General features: G+C 41.8%; 1 protein-coding gene across 1 annotated transcript in view; it reads left to right on the top strand.

Annotated features, from left to right (window-relative positions):
* Positions 1 to 5,831: 5,831 nt before the first annotated feature.
* ARHGAP32 (Rho GTPase activating protein 32) overlaps positions 5,832 to 21,497 on the top strand; it is a gene marked incomplete at its 3' end in the record, with an annotated part of 155,786 nt that continues 140,120 nt past the window's right edge. Inside the window, exon 1 of the mRNA XM_082009980.1 lies at positions 5,832 to 5,940. Within this exon, the coding sequence (XP_081866106.1) occupies positions 5,833 to 5,940 (108 nt within the window). The 5' untranslated portion in view covers position 5,832. The remainder of the gene's footprint in view (positions 5,941 to 21,497) is intronic.

Below are 21,497 nucleotides of genomic sequence, written 5' to 3' on the forward strand. Positions count from 1 at the left end.
CCAGATCTCATTTGTCTACAAAATATGTTGTTCATTCTTGCGATGGTGCCCAGCGGCACTGCTTAATGCTGCTGACTCTTGGACTTGCAGGACTGCATTGCAATTCTGTTCTGATTGCGATCTGCTCGCTCTGCTCTTCTCCTCTTTCTCGAGCAGGATCTGTTAACAGTGGCAACCTGGAGGGTGCTTACTGAGGACAAACATGGTTGCTAGGAGCAAGGAAGATGAGCCAAGTGGATGTACAGTTCCCTGCACATCCCATTTGCAAAGCGGCGCAAAGCTTGATCTGTAGCTCCTTTTTAGTGCCCTGGTAAAGACTGTGTTATTTTGGCCTTTCGTGCAAATTATTTGAGTGGCATAAATACCAGTTTTTATCAGATAGTGTTTGACCCTCGTTGGTTTTCAGTATAGATTTGTGTCAGCACAGGCCTTATTTAAATTTGGCTTTTTGGGTAGGATTTACATCTCACAGAACATCACTTTCTGTGGAGCTCTAAATCTTCTTGAATCGTTGGTTCTGTAGGGCAGAGCTGTGCTTTTACGTTGGCCGAGAAATCTCCAGGCACAACAACAGTGCTATATAAATAATAAATAAACTAATAAATCAGTTACCATCAGCTCTCACCTCCTAAATTGAGGTCAGAAAGAAAAGTCATTTGAGGGAGGAGCAGCAAGGAAAGCTGAAATGCCTGATGTCCCCAGTGGGGAGCACAACCCAAAGATCATGCTTGGCATTTAATTTAAAAAATATATAGCCAGTCCAAAATGAGTATCTGTCAAGCAGACAATTAAGTATCTGATACGAGGAGTCTGACATTCAAAATGCTTCATGCTCCCATGCTAGCACTTAGCTTTCAAACCATCAGGCACCTCTGAAAGTAATTTGTCAACAGCTTCATGTCCTCCCAGAGAAGAGCTATTAATCTGCGTGTCATCAGCATCTAGATGACACCAAAGTCCATGACAATTGTGTTACTCTGACCGCTGGGGGTCTACCAGTGGGACATGGTATGTGCCAAAGAACCTAAATAAGGGGAACACACATACTTGTAGGAATGCCAGGATATATTAAAAGTTTCTGTCCTTTCTCCTCCCCTGTTTAATTTACGGAGTTTTTTCCACAAACCCACTTTTTATGATTCTTTCGCTCTTGTGCAAACAGAAGTGTAGAAACGCATCAAATTTGTGGATGTGGGACTCCTTCAAACCCACAGGGAAAGTTATCGTCTAGTGGAAGTAGTATTTAATATTTACAATATTCTAAACAAACAGTAACTGTAAAGTTTATGGAAACTATGCTGAATATCAATTTACTCATCCTATAAAGCACCTGTGCTTATTGATTCCGGGCGCTTTCTGCCTTGTGAGGCATCGCAATACGTTCCTTAGTGCGTGCAGGTAGGACTTCGTGCTCAACAGCGCAGGACCAGAGAGGAGCCCTGTCAGGAGAGCAGCACTGAAATGCTTTAATTCCTGATAAGCAGATATGGAAATACCATAAACGACGGGACCAGCAAATTGGATTTGAGAACATGGAAAAGGACATTAGCTGTTTTCTTGATATAACTGTATCATGTACAAATGTACAAGCTCTGACTTGAAATCCATCAACTTTTGACCTCACAGAGAACTTTAAAGAATGGGTGCAAGTGTGGGCTGTGCCTTTTGTGAAATGTCCTGTAAACATTTGTTCCAGTACATTTGATTCTCAATTTACAATGAAGAAGGATTCATTCATCTGAAGAGAGATTGCTTAATGGCCTCTATACAGCCAGAACTTTTATTAATATAATGGTGTCAGATTCCATTTGAAGGGCATTCAGAGCTGCTAAGCAGTTGAAGAAGTGGCATTTTAAATAAAACTGTATTTCTGTTCTTATGGCTAATATTAAATTTTGTAGTGGATTTTCAATTATTCACAATTCCCATGAAATAGCCAAATGTAGGCTTTATAGAACAGAGCAGCTTCTTATATTTATTTGGCCTTTAATGTTTACAAAATATATGAGTCAGTGTTTTGTGTGTTAGTGGGACACTAGGTATTTTCCCCTCCTGTGAAAAAGAATCCATGGCAGAAGTAAGATAATTAGTCTTATTACAGCTTGACATGTGTGGTGAATCAGGCATGTGTATGTTGTGCTATTTATTCGCTCTATAAATTAAAATAATACCAAATATACATAATATGCACACATATAAAAATGTGTGCATATGATTATACCTATATATGATATTCCAAGCTTGTCTTGGGTTGAGGCCAGGGAAAATCGCAATGTCTAACTGTTAGGAAAGCCCTTTTCCCCCAGCTGCTGGCTCTAAGGTTTTACGTGCCCAGAGGACCTTTTTCATGATCCCCTCAGTGACTGCAAGCAGCGCGGCTCTTTCCCGGTTACACTGTCAGTGGTTTCTCATTTGGGGGCTTGCAGTGGGGCTCTCAACAAAATACATCTTTGAAAATGAACGGCTGAGTTCCTGCAGAAGGTTCAGGAGATGAGTTGAGGGTGTATGAAGAAATAACGCTTGGAAGCGTTGTTGTAGGCGGACGCCAGTCCTGCAAGTCTTCTCATGACAGCTTTCCCAGGGACCCTGAGCTTTGGTTTCATTCTCCGTGCCATCCTTGAGAACACAGAGTTCCTGTGTGTGAAGTCTGTTGAAATAGCATAGCAACAGGAGAGTCTCAAGTAGCTGCTTTTCTTCCTCTTCTTGCCCCATTCTGGCCCTACTCCTGCCCATGTTTCAGTGCTGCTAATTCACAAGGTTATTTTCCTTCATCCAGGTCAGGGACAGGGAGGAAAAAGCCACTAGAGTTAATATATAAGGGTCTAATATTACCTATAGCATCTTCAGCCTTCCTTGGTCTCTTGTCTCAGATGGCATGGAATTAAATAGTTGCTATTAAAGATTAATAAGGGTTCACAGATGGTTATCAAGTGTTTATAATTGTGTTAGAAAATCTTCAGTATCGTTTCCAATATTTTTGTGGTACTGTGACGAAGTGCTTAATTTCCATCAATAGTAGAATATTGCATTGAACAAGTCTGGCAAATGCTTAAAGAATTGACTGTTTTAAATATGCAATTGTACACGCAGAGCTTTTCTTATTTCCAGTGAAAGTCCAGGACACCTTCAATAGGAAGAATAGTGGGACTGTGTTTCCGGATCTCAGTAGGAAGGGTTTGAGAAGAGTTTTATCATGGAGTTTTATAGCCATAATCAGATTAAACAGCTAATGTGAGTAAATGGATTGCAGTCTAGTAAAAAGGACTGGGTACTATGACATCCATGTTTGTCTACTGGACAAACTGGGTAGAGACCCAGAACGTGGGCCTGATTCCCAATGTTGTTTTAAAATAGAACATACTCTTCTCTGCACTCAGTCTTACCAACACCGGTATTTGAATCATCTTCCCAGGAGTAACTGAAATAATGTTCAGTGTAACCAGGCTAAGCACAGAGTTTGTGTAATCCATAGAGTGTGTTTGTGTACATCTATTTTATAATCTTCATTACCGATCTCTGCCCTCTCCTGTTTTGTAGGTTCTGTGCGGTAAACTTTCTAGAAAGTAAAGCCTGCCTTACACTGAACCTAAATGGCCTGTCAGGGACTTGGTGTGAATGAAGGTCAGTAGCTTTGAAGAAAGCATCGTCAAATCTTGTGGGTGTTACCCACCTAATGGCATGAGGAGTTGTGTCCTTGGGCAGCCCCGTGTTACTGGCAACATTTTAGACATTCAGCAAATTGGCTTCTTGAAAGGAAATCAGATTTCTGATGAGAAATCCAGGAGGAATTGCCATAAGCCTGAGAAGTTGTGTCGTGAGTTCAGTTGTAATCCAAAGCGCTGATAAAGATGTAAATTCAACCTCATTGTTTTCAAGTCTTTAAACTGAGAAAGCTTGCATTTTGATAAGCTGGATGTCTTAACTGTGGTGTAGAAAGCTGGGTCTTCATCATGTTACCCTTCCTTTCATTCCATCGCCCGACGGAATTAGACTAAATGAGGTTCGATGGCATTAGACTAAAGCTGCTGTGGAATAATTTGTTTAGAATCTTTTTGTACAACTGCAGTCTTGCCAAACCCAAACATCTAGAAATCCTGAGGAAAGCCTTATTGTGCCTTTTTAAAATCATGAGGTTGATGTAAAAAAACAAGGACTTCTTTAGTTTATCTCTTGTTTTTGAGTTGCATAATCTGGTTTTCTCAGCAACCAGCAAGTTTCAACGTTAACTTTCATTTAAAATAAGTTGAACCCCCCCGCCATGTGGTGGAGCTGGGGTTGTGAGAAACAGGCCAAATCTTCTTGCTCTATGTGAAGAATGAGACATGAAAGAGCCGCCACTCTTAGCAGCAAATTTTCAGATTTACAAAACTCAAATTCTTCTGAATGCATATGTTGCAAAGGTGCGAATCTCCGATCTGCTGGTGTTGCACCTCTACATTCTAAATAATGGTATTTTCATGCAAATTTTCCGGCAGATGTATACAGCTTTCACTATGTAGGCGTGGTTTTTCTTGCCTCATTTAGGAACAGCCTACTTTCACTTGGTGATGTTTGTGGTGGGAATGGCACATGGAACCATTTAGCAGCATTAGCCTGAGGGTTTATGACTTTTGGTTTTGAGTCCCATATTCTCTGGGATGTGTTTTTTATTAGAGCAGAAATGTGATCACAAAGTTAGGTATAAAATTATATGGGATATAATTTTGTAACTCAGCCATGCTATTACTGTGAGTGTTAATTACTTCATTCTTAACCCTCATCTAGAGTACAAAGGAGAGTTAAACACTTTGGCCCAGGCACTTACCTCGTTGTGGCAAACAGCATGTAGGGGTTTCAGAACTTCAGATCTTGATCTGAAGCAAAGGATTTTTCTTCAGTTGCCTTCTGGTAGATAAATCACTGCAGTTAACATTTAGCGAAACCAGCCCTGCTGTATGCAGTCTTGATTATCAAAATGGTTACCCTAGGTAAATAAATGGTGGTCTACTAATAAAACAAAAGCCTGCCTAAATCTCATATTTAATACAACGCATTTAATACCAGACTTTCAACAGGCCTTTGATACTTCAGGGTCTGCGCCGTAATCCCCGCAAAAGCACGTTTATACAGCCTGCAAGTGCAGTATATATTGGCTTGCTCTGGCTGTAACGACAGCGCTGTCGTAAGGGTAGGCTGAGAAGCTTTTATGAATACTTTTAAAATTTTGATTTTGAGCCTCTGACCTCTGTGCAGGCTTGAAATATACTTCCTAGGGTATTTGAAAGATGGCTCCTTATCTGAAGAAGAGTTTACCTTGATAAAATGAGACTGATTTGAGCACGCCCCTGCAGAATTGGGGCGGTTGAAAGTGCTGACGGGATCAGTAAGAACTATGAGAGCTGATGTTTCAGGCCTTCGGATGTGAATTCAGGCTAAGATGTGGAAAACTGTTTTAGGCAAAACATGCAGTGACAACTAAGGAATCACATGTGTGTATTTATTCTTATAAGGCTAATGTTGTTTGCCTGGGCAATATAAGCAATTTTTGTAAAACGACTGAAACTTAGTCCTCCATATTTTTCTGTATTTTAAGACTTGCAAATTGTGCAGTGATTATACAGAATTATCCATTGATTGGTTAGGAGGTGCGGATTTCTCTCCACCAGATTTATACTCTTGTCCTGCTTGTTTAATGAGAAAGTAAGAGAAACCTAGAAGTCTGTAAGATATCTGGATTTATAAAAGCATTTATATTGTCATGGGAACCACATAACTGAGCGCCATAACAGACTATATGTACAATTACCCAGAAGTTGTCACTGAGTATTAAACCTCTCGGACCTCTTTTCCAGAATGATGAAGTCCTCTGTACATACAGAAGAAGATGACTTTGTGCCAGAGCTTCAGAGAAGCATCCATCCTAGAGAGAGGCCAGACTGGGAGGAGACCCTCAGTGCTATGGTAAAACACCTTGTTGCGTTTCCTGTGTACCTTATTTTCTGTTCTGAACAATCTACTCTTATGTTCTGGTTACGCATTGATTTATATTCCCTGAGTTTCAGATTTTTAAATGGATTGCATACTACTTTTAACAAGACCAAAATACTTTCCTTCCTCTGGCAGTTTGTCTTTTGCAGTCTGCAGAGAGGAGCATGCATAATGCTTCTGCCCTATTAATGTGTGCCCCAAAGCAGGGCTAGTAACCAATTAAAAGGTCCATAACGTCACAATGATTTTCAGTCTGCATTAACCTCTTTTTCAGCAAGACTTTTGAGCATGAAGGGAGCTTTTTGCTAAAAAACATGCTCTTTGAAGCATGCAGCATTGTGGAAGAATAAGATTTTTGGCAAATTGCTCTCTAAGTCTACAGAAATAAAACCTCAGGCTGAAAGCTAACCTACCGTCAGAGGGAACAGAATTGCAGAACAGCCACCGCAAAGGTGCTGTTCTCGGGCTTACAGAAGGCACTACGAGCGAGCAGTGGGCCACAGACAACTGTGTTACCTTGGTGTATTTGTTTTCTGTTGAAATGAGTGAGTAAAGCACCTGCAGTTCCACTTTCCCAACTCCCTCTAGCATTTGCTGAGTTTGGAAGGTCGGATGTTATTTTATTAACAGCCGTATAGGGCAATCTGATTAGGTGGTTTAGTGTGGTTATCTTACCTCACAGAAGCTTGACCTGCCTTGTTTCAGTGTAGGAGTGTCTGGAAGTTGTATCTTGCTTGTTATTTTCAGACTTTCTAAATTGCCTCATTAGCTGAAGAGGAAATTGCCTTCTGTCACAGGCTTTGGGTGGGGGAAGGCCCAAATATTCCAGGACAGCAGTGGTGCTCCTGGGGGGGGCAGTCCAGCAGCACGACTAAGATTACTTGTGATGTGGCACCAGGGACAATTTTTCCCTCTCATCGGATCATGTGGCAGTGGCAGGGCTTCAGCCTGGACAAGCCGTATGTTCTCTGGACTGCCAGCACTGCAGCAGCAGCATGAGAGGTGGGCTAGATTTAGCTGTGCTGCAGGACAGTCAGGTTCATCTGATGTATGGGGCTGAGGGCTGTTCATCCCAGTGGATTATTTGAAGTTTAAGGCACCACTAATATCTGGCTGGGTGATGTGAAATAGATTTTGGATTAGCTGTTCTTTATTACAATGTTCAGAAAATGTGTAGGTAATTAACTCCCTAGGAGCCAGGTATTTATTTTACTTTTAAACAGGGGAACAAAGATAAGTACTATGTTTTACTCCTTTAAAAGCATCATCAAACCTCATACAATACAATGGCAATATTTTGTTCCGGACCCTATTTTCAAGCCAAAAAACCTGTCCCAAAACAGGTTTCACCACCGTTTTTGTCTGCTGGTGTTTTCTATTCTTGTCACTCTCTTTGACTCCTTGCTTATCCACTGCTAATTTTGACTTTTTGCAATTGTCACTTCCTAAGTATGTTTCTTCTCGTACATGGATGTTTTTTCCTTCTCTTCGCCTTGGCCAGCAGTTCATGCCGGTGCTGCCTGTCTAAGAGCACTGTCTGTTCCAATCACTGTTACACAGCCAGCGGTGCATGCTCCCAGCCTCAGCGCGTGGTGCTTCTTAACACCCTAGAGCCAGGAGTCTTGTATAAATCACTGTTTGACACCGTGCTGCCTGTAACCTCAAGGTGTGTCTCAGGAATGTGAGTGTGTAATTCGGTGTCTCCACCTGTAACACAAGTTAGCTGGCATACCTCATTTGTTATTGTTTTCTTCCATTGTTGATTTACAATGAAGGAAAGGTTCACCTGTTCTGGCTTGATACTTTCCCTGTTCTCACAGAATCACAGGATGGTTTGAGTTGGAAGGGACCTTTCCAGGCCGTCTAGTCCAACCCCCTGCCATGGGCAGGGACATCTTCAACTCGATCAGGTTGCTTAGAGCCCCGTCCAGCCTGACCTGGGATGTTTCCAGGGATGGGGCATCTACCACCTCTCTGGGCAACCTGGGCCAGGGTTTCACCATCCTCATTGTCAAAAATTTCTTCCTTAGATCTAGTCTAAATCTCCCCTCTTTTAGATTAAAATTGTTACTCCTTGTCCTATGGCCACAGGCCCTGCTAAAAAGCCTGTCCCCATCTTTCTTATCAGCCCCCTTTAAGTCCTGGCCGGATGCAATAAGGTCTCCCCAGAGTCTTCTCTGCTCCAGGCTGAACAACCCCAACACTCTCAGCCTGTCCTCACAGCAGAGGGGTTCCAGCCCTCTGAGCATTTTGGTGGTCTCCTCTGGCCCCGCTCCAACAGGTCCGTGTTTTTGCTCTGCTGAGGGCTCCAGAGCTGGACACAGCCCTGCAGGGGGGTCTCCCCAGAGCAGGGCAGAGGGGCAGAATCCCTCGCCCCATTCACCCCTCGCCCACGCTGGCCACCAGGACACAGTTGGTTTCTGGGCTGTGAGCACACGTTGCCGCCGCCTGTCCAGCTTTTCACCCCGCAGTACCACCAAGTCCACCTCGGCAGCGCTGCTCTCCGTCCCTTCACCCCCAGCCTGTGCTGATACAGGGGGTTGCCCTGACCCAGGGGCAGGACCCTGCACTTGGCCTCTTTGAACCTCATGAGGTTCACACAGGCCCATTCCTCAAGCTTGTCCAGGTCCCTCAGGGGACACAGCATAGCTTCTAGGAGGATCATCAAGGCTGTTGTGCTCATGGACATTGTTCAGTGTTCAGCTCTATGCTGCAACCTACATGTATGCATAATGTTCCTCTCACTGTGCTAACTATTAATTCACTTTTTAGAACTTGTCCTCTTGCACAGCTCTCTGCCAGCAATATAAAAACCGAATAGTCCAGGTAGCTATAAAAAAGAAATTTAGAGGACAATAAACAAGAAAATTCACCTCTAAGATTTGCTGCACAGTGATTTGGTATGATGAAGCACAGGGCTACATGTAAAGCTACTGAACCTGTATTAATAATGGCTTGGATTTGTGCTTACAGTGTTGTTTTGACCTCATGGTCCTTGGAATACATTGTAGATGGATAGAAAAACCTCACTTGATCATGTTTACTGTGTTGAGTGAATCAAAGTTTCACTTTCAACCTCTGCCTTATGACCAGTCAGAAGGTAATATTTACAAGATGTAAATATTTACAGGACAGTGTTCAACACTGTCAGTTCCTGTTCTCAGTTTAACCAGTGCATCTACTATAGTCTATCTTCCTCCTGACCATTTTAAGCCTCTGATTTTTTTTTTTTTTCCTTGCTCTTTTGCTTCATTTTGCATTTTTAGCAGCATCTGGCTTAGCCTTTTCCCAGACCATGCTCCTTACATGGTGTGTGAGTTTCTCATGGTGGCATAATACATTTAATTTCTGGTTAGTAGTTGTTTAAGTTGCAGACTTCAGGTTTTGGTGTTGCTTGCTATTTCAGCCTCTGGAATGGAGGCTTGCAGGGGCTTGGAGGAGTTGGACATAGCTGTGTTGCTTTCTACTCTCCGTTGCTTCCTGTGGCAGACAGCTGGAGACCCAACTGGGTGCAAGGCTTTGTCACTTGAAATGAATTTCACATTCTGCCAGGTGAGCAAATGCTGAGACTAGCATTTGGATGGAGCGCTTGGGAAATTCTGACAGAGTCGACAGACCTGTGATGCTTATTCATTGCTCTCTTGAACTTTGCGTTTCGACACGTTTTTGTACTTTGGGAAAAGGCGATCTATGCATTCGCAGTTAGATGAACACACGCAAGTCGTCCCTACTTTCCCTCCCCCCTTTAATCCGCAGTATGTTTCAAAGTGCTTATTATTAATTTATACAAGTGCTTTGTTTCCAGAGCATATTCTTAACAAGAAATAAATTAAAAGGGCTTTCTAAATGTATGGAGGTTGAATGTCCTCCCATACTGTAAGTATAAGGTAGGGCATAAAAACTCTGTTTTTAGTATTTCTGTCATTGTCAGTTAATGTGGCACCTGCGTAGCTTTCGTCCTTTGTTTGATACTACTTCTATGGTCTTTTTTACATTTATTATTTGTACTTTCGCTTGTTTTTTAAATCTGCGTTTCTTGTTTGTGTTTTAGCAGAAAAGTAAGTGATTTTCTTTGGACACCTGGTTTGTTTGAGTACTTCTGGTGATTCTTGAAACTTCACAGTAGTTACGAAATCCTGTGCTGTAAATTTTGAGAACCAGGCTGAATGAGAGGAGACACTAGATGGACAGACTTTACCAGAGTTAGATAGTAAGACAGCTGCCTGAGTAGTCTTCAAGGACTGCTGTATTTCGTATTCACCCCTCCAACACATGTTCTGTATTTTTAGAATTTGATCACATTAGGTACACCATTTTTCTCACTGGCTCAGCCTCCTATTCCCACTGCGTTGCTGGCCTGCTGGGTAACCTTCACATGTGCCATTTTTTTTCTTTTCTCCGCTCCAGTTTAGAAAATGCAGTTGATAATACTGACTTTCTTTGTAGAACACTTCTCAATTCTAGGGGTGAAAAGCTGTATTTGAGCCAAACAATATTGCATTATATGGGTTTTCTAACATTTCTAACACTTAAAAAGTGGTTTTTTCCTTGTGAGGTCCTGAGGAGCGCTCCATTTCTATGTTACAAGAAATGAAGCTGTGAAAGAGAGCCTTTATAAAGTATTTTTCATACGAGTCTACAAAAGAGCTGTCCCCAGCCTGTCATTAACTTTAGCATAAATTGATATTTGTACTTGATATTACGTTTACCTTATGTTGCTGACCATCTGACTTGCCCTCAGTACCTCTTTATGAGTTCAGTAAGTTGCAGTGTTTTAAAAGCAGTGTGCTAGCAGCATCTCTCCCCAGCAGGCTGGGGGGACACGCACGCACGCTCTACCCCCATTGCCACCTTCTTCCCTTTGTCTAAATTTTGTGGGGAAGCAGGATTAAAACAATGAGATAAAGATAAAAATCTTTATTTTTGCACCCTGTTGAAATTGTGCTGTCATGGGAAGATACCACCTGAAGCTGCATTAACCTGACAGGCACCGGAGGTAAGGTGAATATACTTGCTCCAAAGCTAGAAATAGGATTTCTTTTACGTGTGTATGTATATATGCGTATCTTAAAATGTAATTTTTGCTGCAGTGTCTGCCACTTCTGAAGCAGCTCTGGGAGCTTTCAAAATATGACTCCCTAAAGCTGTGGTAGGTTTATCTACTGTGAGATTTTTTTCCATCGTGCACTGAGCAAGAGAATACAGGGGATCATCCTGACACCTGGTCACATCCTATAGTCAATGTCTACAAGGATTCACTCATGAGTAGGTCATGGCTGGAGGTGACCAAGGGTTCTTCACCTTGAGGAAATCGGCCTTTCCCACCCCGGTGCACCTCTGAACGGTAGCTTGTAGGATCTAGAAGCATTATTGTCCGTAACGTGGTTATTGAGATGATAGCCATAGTATCCCCAGTGCTACTAGTTTATAACCAGGGTGCCTAGAAAAGCTGTGATGCAGGAACCTCTAAATTACTGATGGGAAACCATTGTGAATCCTTGAATTTGTCAAATGCCTAGGTGAAAAAGAAGGCAGGTAGTTGGCAGTTGGTACACATCGTCTTTTTCGGTTTATGCTGGTGGAATTTTCTTAGGAAAAATACAAGCCTACAAATGTTTTTGAAAGGCACAAAGGTTAGACCCTGTCCTATGAAGTCCCTGGAATAATCTTAGTTCTTACATCAGGCCAGATGGATTCTGAGATCTGTAATATTTTCGGCATTTAATTCTAGATAAGGTAACGTACCACAGCTTATGAAGGTAATAAGGGCTTTTTAATGAGACCTCAATATATCACTCTGTTAAATCTGGGACATGACTGAGGAGAAAACTATTTTTAAATGCACTTTATAAAAGTGTATAGAGATTAGTGAATTGTAAAGGTTTAAAGAAAGATTTCACTGTCCTTTGCAGGGTTTGTTTCTCATTCTTTGTACAGCACTTAGCCCAGTGCTGCCCCAGATCTTGATGGTGGCTTCTGCAAGAACAGATGCAAAAAATAGGAGTATGTAGGGTTTCTTTTAAAATTATTTTTGTTTGGCTTGTTGATTTTTAATCCAAAAAACAACAGGCATGTTTCTGAGTATGTCAGTCTGGACCCAAGCTAACATGAATGCTTCCAGGAACTGTGGCAAAATCTGAAGAACAAGGGAGTGTGTTGACTTGCTTGGCCCTGTTAACTATGGTGGTTTCCAAAAAAGTGGCTTACTGAAATGGTCTCATTTCAGCAACTGAGATATATAAATGTAATACCCTTTAACACATAAAAACTGACCATTTGGACTTTTTATTCCTGTGGCCTACAGCTTTTCATGCTTTGTATGCATATGAACCAACACCAGATTTTTACAGCTGGTATCTGGCTGTGCGCTCTTAAGTACGTGTGCAGACAGTTTTGTTAGGCTGATCCTGTCTTCAGATGGGTTATATGCCATAGACTTCTTTGGAAGAAAGAGCACTTTTGAACTCTGAATGCCTACTGGCAGGTTCTTTTTAATAGCGCAAACTTTCAAGCTCTCAAGTGCAAGGGGAAGTTTTAGTTCATAGGAAGCTGAAGTTCTGTTTTTGTCTGTTGCTTTTTGAACGACTTGGAAAAGTCTGTGGAAATGGACTTTAGATCTTTCTTCATCTAGGTGCTCCAGCAGTTGGCTTCTGGCTGTAAGTCCTAAGAGTCACTGTGTTTCTTAAATGCTATATTACCTTAAAGTTTGGAGGTTAGTTTTGTGCTGATGAAGCTCTCAGGTTAGTAAGTCTTCTGTTAATCTTGCAGAAACTGTAGTATGTCTTCTCTGTCCAGCACTCGGCAGTGTTTTTATGTGAATCGCTGAAGCTTAGTCTGTGGAGCCGACAGGTCACAGGTCACATTTGTTACAAAGATAAGGATGGGCCAGAAATGGGATTTCACATAGTGTGGATAATACAGGCGCTGATACCAGACGAATGTTCCATACAGCACACCAAGCAGTCATCAGGCTGGAATAATATTTTGGTCAAAACAGTTCTGGTCTGGCATTGCACCAGTAACCTATATTTCATTTTCAATTCACGCAACTTGTTTTCCTTGTTATTGCTGCATGAATCAAATATTTTTTTCCCTCGTTAAGCTTTTGGCACGGTATTATATTGTTGTGTATGGTTCTTGCACTCCCTCTCCCCCTTGCTTAGAGAGTCATTTTTGTTTCACAGACTAACTCCCAGCATGAAGCTTGTCCCTGAGAATCTTTGAAAATTGGGACAATCACTTAATTGGCACATTGGCTTACATTTGGGTTTGCCAATTAAATGAGTTCAATTAAACCAGAATGGATACTGTATTTTTAGCAGTAAGTATTAATTTATAATAATGATTTAATTTTCATTTGCTGTACTATAGAAGCAATTGTTTCTAGTTACATTTACTTTCTTTACAGTGTATTTAGTCTTGCCATATTGTGTTGATCCAGGAGCAAAAAAATTACTTTTTGTGGCTTAAAATCTGTGTATATGCAACATGTAGCAAATAGGAAGGATTTAGAATTTGCCAAGGCTGCATCAGTACAGTTTGTTGTACTGATCACCAGTTTTAATGCATCCTGATTTTGCATATCTATCTATTTCAAAGTGAATCCGAAGCACATCAGTAAATACAGCATCTTGCTAAGTGAGATGTTAGGGTCATGCTTTTACACACCACCACTAGTATTTCTTTTATGGGCGTAGGGGATAACGGCAATTAAAAAGATAAAGGTGGCACTGGAGTGTAAATGGCTGAATTTGTGAAAGTTCCCACTAGCCCTCTGCCAAATTACGTAAGTGTCGGTAGGCATAAACATGCATTAATGTACATTAGGCACCTAAGCCTGGGTTTACTAAGGCATTAGGGAGCCTGAGTGCCCGTTTATCATGCTGTGAGTAGACCACCGGGCTCAGTGGTGTACGTGGTACCCGCAGCAGCTGTGTGGCAACGAAGGCCAGCTTTGCTTGGGCTCTGCACGACCTGTCTGAATTTCCTGGATTTTAGGTAAGAGCATCTGAGGTTCAGTTTCAGACAGTTTCATATCCCAATACCTTTTATAATTATCACCCATTTTATACTGGACTGGGCTCAGTCAAGCTGCCTGTTGGTGACGGCACGATGGTGCTGTCCTGGTGGCTGGTGCCGGTAATGCTGTTGTAATTAGCCCAGGTCGTTCGCTGTTGTAAGTTCTGAGAGGCAGCACGAGACGGGCTCTGAAGAGAGGATTACATTGTCATGACCCTCCGCCTCTTCTCACCCTATTCCAAGGGTGATCTCTTTTTACGCATGTTTTGTTGTTGCAATACCAGAAGTGCCACATTTGTTTGAAATGTACTTATTTGGGAGATAAAACTTACAATTTATTTGTCAATCACTTTCCCCTAGTCCCAGCTGTTTAAAACCAAGGTGGAACATCCATGAAGGAAAAGGTGTCTCTTACTTATAAGTGTTTGTTTAAAAATAAAAAATCAATATTTATTGCTGCTTAGTTGCCACAATGCATAAAAAGATGGAGTAGTTTTTGAAGGATTGTCAATAGATTTCTCATCTATCCCCTTCCATTCCCCACCCCCACGTTAATCCCAAGAGGCAAACAAAACGTGTCGGAGTATTGCTTCAGTCTTGCTGAAGGTTTTAGGCATTAATTTTTTTTTTGCCGTTATTCAACCATCTCAATTACAAGGTGATGAACTATTCTCTGAAAATGTTGATAATTGTTAGCCTGTTTTTTTTTATTTAAATCATTCCATAAAGTTCTGCCTTGCTACATTTATATGCGTCACTGCTGTGTCAGCATAGGGCTGCGTGATGTCTACTAGTATTTGATCAAACGCGGAGGCTGCTAGGGCACAGATGATTCTGACTGCAAAACCCAATGTCATTGCACTAGTAATCTTAACGCTTCATCTTTGCTTTAGGGTTGTTCCAAGAAAGCTTGTAATGGATGCTGCAGGGGCTTGCTACCAGGGCTTTTTCCATCAAGTAAGGCTTGAAACTGTTTCTTGCCCTAGAAGCTGGCGTGTCTCAGTTAATTTTCCTCGGCTAGTGTAGGATCCATAGGCTTGTGGCTGTGACGGCGCATGACCTCCTATGAGTAGAAGTTAAGTGTTGGTTTGCACACTTTCAGACTGAAGATCTCTGCTGTTCTGTAGAACATCGGCAAGTTTATCGACTCCGTGGTATCCATGTGGGACTGGCTGTGGTCTTCAGTGCGTTCAAAGTATACCAGGCTTCTCTGCTGCAGAAATCTACTTTAAGAAAGTTTTGTCTTTCATAAGTCCTTCCCACCTCCCATGCTACAGAGGACTGTCTCAGGCCAGTTACGGTGAGAGAGTTGCTGGGATGAAGAGTTGGGAGTTGATTCACTGAGCTAATGTCATTTAAAAATAATCCCTCAGAAGAAGTTCAGCTTTCCTCTTTCTTTTTTTATCGGGATTGTTTCAGTACGTGTGCTGTAGCTGCTAAAACAGTTGCAGTTGCAACGAGAGGAGGTAGGAGAGAGTAACCTGGGCCTGAAGGATTGGGGTGGGAGTTTAAAAACTTGGCTTTACCTCTCCAAGCCAGGCTATCATGAAACTATGCCCTCAGGCTAACAGTGCTCCTGATGCGCCTTCTGTTCCAGAGACTGGAGAGGAAGTTCTAGGGTCTGCGTGTTCTTTATTTGCCCTGTGGCTTGTACCGCAAGCAGGTATGAGCTTGAAAACATCTGAAGGTGCTCTGTGGTATGGTTGCAGAATCAAAAGTTTTAACTTTGTGGCACAACAGTTTCCCCTGTGTTTGTACGCGGCTACCTGACTGCTCTTGGTTTCCCAGTGTGAATAGATAGTCTGGTGTGTTACAGCTGCACACGTGTGTGGGAATGTCATCTTGGTTCGGTTTGGGTTGGGTTTTTTCTCTGTGCATGTCTCTTTGGTTTTTATACCTCAGTGTCTGTTTTTTTCCTTAAGTATTGACCTTTAGGGGGAAAAGAAAAATCCCTCGGTTTTAACTAATAAATGTTATGAATGCAAGATAACATCCTTGGAGGAAGAATGTGCTCGCCATCAGTTCACATTTTTGGTGATGTGAGGAAGACGTCACCATTTACCTTCCTGGTGGAAAGACCTTGCTGCAGCTCTTGCAGCGTACGTCAGGCGTCCTGTTCTCGCCTCACCTGGGTGATGTGAAGTCCTTGCTAGAAAGCAATGTCACCTCAGCTTTGCCAACGAAAATGCCCGTGTTATCTTTCCTGACCTGGTTCAGAGAACCAGCTCATTGAGGCTGAAGAGGGTTTTTGAACAGCTGGTCAGGAATGCAGATTTAAGGAATCCTGCCTGGTTATTGTGACCAGCAGCTGGAGGCTGCTTCAGTGGCTCAGCCAGAGCAGGGTGTGTGATCACAGGCCAAGCTTTCCCAGATAACCCTTGAATACAGTTAATGAACTGACCCTTTTGTTCTGTTGTGCAGAAGTTTATGGACAACTTATGGTATAAATTGCATGTTACAAGTAGACGCATTCTTCACATTACTGTGTTATTGTAAGGGTTTGGAAAACGAGTGTATCATTTACCAGTTTTGTATTTTATGCCATTGGAAACTGCTCTTTATATAAACAAAAAGCTGAGCCCAGGTTGACTTTACGTGCATAAATACAAATTAATGTTAATTCTGCTAGCTGAGATGCTGGGGCTAAATGTCAGACTGCTGTTTTTTCCACCTTATGAGTCCTTTCTGGTATTTTCTACTTTCAGGCTGAATTCATCTCTGTAGGTTTTTGTGTGGTGAGAAATTGCTTTCTACCATAACAACTGAAAGCTCCACATGTCCTTTTATAACTAAGCCATGATTAGGACCCCTTCCTCCCTCTGTGAAACAATAGACTGTAGAAATTGTGCATCAAACAGGGTCTGGGATTTTTGGGGTCTTTTTTTTTTTTTTTTTTTTTTAAGCCAACAAGGAACTGGAATTGACGTATTGTGCTCATTGGCTGTTCTATTTTCTGTGTTTTTTTTCTAAAATTTATTTTGTAGGCTGGACAGAAGAAGGACTCTAACCCCAGCTGCCTTTCCCACGCATATTGTATGTGGGATTTTTGTTCTTAAAGAAAGTGCATTCCTTAGCCAGTATGCTATTATTTGAGGCTATGTACTGTACCGCTGCAGCTCCCTGGGCTGAGATCTTCGTGAATGGTAATAAGGCAGTCTCACTGCTGCTTCGCTATAGCAATGTGAAATCCAAACCTAATGCTGTCAGGTAGTTATCATGCTAATGTTGTCCTCAGTAGCTAACCATTCATTTTTGCTTGGTGCATCTGTTTTTGTCTCTAAAACAAGTGATGGCTGTGAAAGAAAACACGAGCGTGGGACTGTTCTGCTGTGACCACCATCCTTTGGGGGCCATTTGATTCACCGGCAGAGAATCAGTGCAAGTCCCTGCATCTCTTTAAGCCTCGCGTAGGAAATCTTGTAATGACATAAAATCAGCCTGCTTTACAGAGGTGAATTTTGCTCACGGTGACGGTAATACCGCCAGAATAGGTTCATATAGCTGCCACGCTGCTTACTCTGTGTCTCGGCTTCCATGTACTGGGTTAGGTGTTTTCACTTGTGAGCTGGAGATGGTTTTACCCACGTAGCTGTGAGCTAGCAAACTTTATTTGAAAACACAGTAGATGAATAGCTAAGAATTTGTTCTTTGTTCATTCCAGGCTGATCCTTTAAACTATGGATGCCCAGGACTAACTCTGTAATGCTAAGTCTCAGGAATGAGAGGTTTCCCTTAATTTGCCAGCTCATGGCAATGCTTGAAAGTGTTTTTTTTACTTTTTCTTATTTTTTCCCTCCTTTGGAGGGGAGAAGCTGGGAGAAGAAAAAACACATCCTGTGTGGTCTTTTGAAAGAGAAGAATTCACTGTTAACCATGCCATGCAATAAGTACTGGCTAGAACAATTCAGCATTGACAGGGAATGTGGAAAATGGAATTAAAGTCCTAAACTCCAAAAATGATACACATTAAAGTGTCGTCTTTATTGAATGCAGATTTCTTAGACTTGGGATTAAGAATGTGCATAGCCAGTATTCAGTTTCCCTACTGGAAGCACTTGACATTTTTTAACTGGTTTTCCTCTATCACATTTCTCATGTACCATGAGATTTTAAAGGCATCTCTGGCTGGGTAACTGTTTTTCCACATACCACAATCCCCAAACTGAGAGCTAAATTAAAAAGTCAGTACTATCGCTAATTACTCCAGCCGTTCTGGCCTTGAACTATGCCTGCACTTAAGCCAGTCCTACAGCTATCCTTTGGCATGTAGAAAGGATGTTTCTTTGATCTTTTCCACAGGGATCAAGATATTTGCACTAGGTAAGGAGCTAAGTGACAACTTCAATTTAAAAAAAAACCAAAAAACAAAAACCTTTTATAAAATTTAAAAGGTTCGACTGTTTCTCATTTGGAAAAACATCTTTGCGCTTTTCTGTTGGATCTCAAGGCTCTTTCTTTGCACACAGTGGCTTGGACTGCTGTAGTCAGAGGGTGCTAGACCCTTGCACTCTCAAGAGTAAAGTTTACCTAGTGCCTTGCTCCTTTCTGAGTGAGGGTGCATAGCTGAATTCTGCAAATACAGATGGGTACTCAGGCCTCTTGGGTATGAGAACAGGAGCTTGTCCTTGGTTTGCAGCTTTGCATACACTCCAGGTGGTTATTAAATGTGCCAGTGCTGCGCTCTGCCGATCAGAGGGTGAATAGCATGGATATTAATTCTTAAAACGGTCAATTGGGAAATGCAGAGCTGGAGCAGGAGTATTTATTTTTATTTTTTACTTCTTTGGTAAAGCTGCTGTAGTATAATGAGCAGATATTTTTGTTTAAGCTGAGCTCGTCGGACTTGGGTACGTAAACGAGTTGCAATCGCTTCTTCATTCTAAACGTGTCCAAATAACCTTCAGCAGCTCTGAAAAATGCAGCTGAAATGTGTTAAAGTGACACAAACATCCTGTAAGAAAATACTTTGGAAACTCATTTGCATCCACTAAATGAATCAGTGGAAAGTGGTACTATGAAGAACTTGGCAAATACTTGCATTTCCATCATGTTGCCACTGTGCCTCTGACATTTTTGGATGAATGTTTTATTTTTGTTAATTACCATACATTTCTGCATTTCTCACAAAAAAGTGACCCGGTTACAGCCTTCCCGTGCTCAGGTACATTGATTCTTTTTGGGGATAGCACTTGGGCAGATAAATGCTGCAGAACTGGGACCAGTCGCGTGGAGTTATTTGTAGCCACTTGGACATGGTGACTTTCAGTTCAGTTGAAACCATTTTTCCTTTGCTTTGTTGATTTATTTATTGTGGAGAACCAGGATAGCTGTTAGAACATACAAAGTGAGAGCAGAGAGCGCTTTCTTTCCCTGGAGTATGTTAGTGGAGTATGAAGCTGAGCTGAACCATATTTATTCCATCACTGTGCTTCAGGCTGGCTCTTGAGCAGTAATTGGTAAATGCCGAAGGGTGCTAATGGAGCTATCATCTTTTACCTTGTAGTGACCAAGGGATTTTTGTAGGACAGTTTCTTTTTAACGTTGCAAAGTAAGCTCCGCAAAGAAGTTGATGCTGAGCCAGCTTTGGTTAGCTGGTTGGTACCCAAGATTTGGCATAGCTGTTGATGTCCTCGTACATAAACACCCACTTCAGATATTGAACTGGGTATACTGGCCGCTTCAGCTCATCCTCTCGCTGAAGTTAAGTAGATCATTGCTCACCACAGAGTAATGACTTTTACTGAAACAACATTTCTGTTTCCTGCTGTTCTTCAGAGAAGAAGTAAAACTCTAACAAAGCTTGGTTTTTTGGTAAAGCTCTGGGAGGATTTGTCGTGGTTTTTTTTTTTTCCTCTTTCTTTTTTCTCCCCTCCCTCCAAGAACATTGAGGGGTAATGAAGATGATGTAAAGAAAAGACTGTCATGGAAACTAACTAGCATTTTGAATCAGCTCTGCCGTTTTTGGAAACAAGGCCATGTGCTGAAAGAATCCAGAGCAATCCGGTCCCTCCAAACTGGTTTTGGTGAGAGACTGGTGGTAGGAAGATGCAGAAATGTTACTGCCTGTCTAATAATTATTCTTGCTTGTGTTAGCCAGGAAGAGTAGATTTCTGCCTTCAGAAATCCCACTTGAATTCAGTAGCCTGGGTGCAATCCTGTATATGTTACCTTCTTACAGTCGTAGTGTGGAAAACCGGCTCACCAGGTATGGGATTGCTGGAGCTTGGTGGGATTCCACCCTTTCTTCTCGTCTTGTGCATCCCAGTGTAAGTCTGTGGCAGTAGGAGGAGGATCGTGGGGTTTTGCATAGGTTTGATATTCTCCCCTGTTGAGGATACCAAGGCGGAAACTTTATCACATCATGTCCCCTGGACAGTTTTCTTAAATTTTATGTGTATTTTCAAATGCTGCTGCATTTCCGGATATGAGGGAGACAGGTTGGCATGTTTTCTGATAAATGCAATGAGACTTCTTGGGAGAAAATCCTTTCATATTATGCAGTGGAGTTGTTAGAAATAAATTATTTATGACTAAGGTTTTGTGTGCTCGAGAACGTAAAGCTGAAGTTTTCCAAATCATGTCTATAAATAGAAGGACCAAAAATTTCAAGCTTGCAGCTTAAAGCTGGACACCCTGATGTGTAAAAGCTCTCAGATTCCCAGGGAGTTTAGCAACAAGAGTTGAAAACTGCACAAGTGATGTTGGTGCTTCAGGGGTCCTTCTGATACCCACCGAGCAAACGGCTGTGATGATTTAAAAATGGAACCGCTGTCCATGGAGGCGTGGGACAGGCAGGCAGGCGTTCTCCCAAAATCACTTAGAGCAAACATTCTAGTGGGATCTACCTGCCTTGCAACCCATGTAGGTATCGGTTGTAAAATACTGAAGTGCTCAAACATTGTCCCAACCGCTACTAATGCAAGTGTAGTCTTTAGTGGGATTGGGTAGGAGAGTATCTTAGTTCTGAGGAGACGGGTGAAGTGGATATATAGCTCAAAAGCCTTCCACTGAAATGTAAGAGGACTGAGGATCCCGATGAAAGTCACTTGAGTGCTCTGGATCGCGTCCTGATTTGTTTACCCAGTTGCGGACCATAGCAGATTGATGCAGCAGTGACATTAAGCTGTGAAAATTGGACTAAATACTTTGCATAAATAGATTTGCTATGCAATTACTAGGTTTTGACAGAGCAGTGATGCATAGAAAACGGGGAAGTGAGAAGCAACTGCTGATGCTGGCTAGCTAATTTTCAGATGTAAATAATCGAACTGTTTCAAAATGATTTTTAAAATAAACTACTGTGACACAAAGCACAAAAGATGACAAATCTCATTTGGAGTGTTTTGTTTGTATTTTGGGAGGAGGGGTAATCTAGGGTGATATTTTACATGCCAGGTTTTGGATCAAAACAAGTAATAACAAGAATAAAAGTAAAACAAGAATAACAAGTAAAAACAAGAATAAAATGTGCTTTTATGTAGCTATGTATCTTTGGTTTAAATGGAAAGTAG

The sequence above is a fragment of the Phaethon aethereus genome (assembly GCF_964289735.1).
Source record: "Phaethon aethereus genome assembly, chromosome: 23".
NCBI classification, from domain to species: domain Eukaryota; kingdom Metazoa; phylum Chordata; class Aves; order Phaethontiformes; family Phaethontidae; genus Phaethon; species Phaethon aethereus.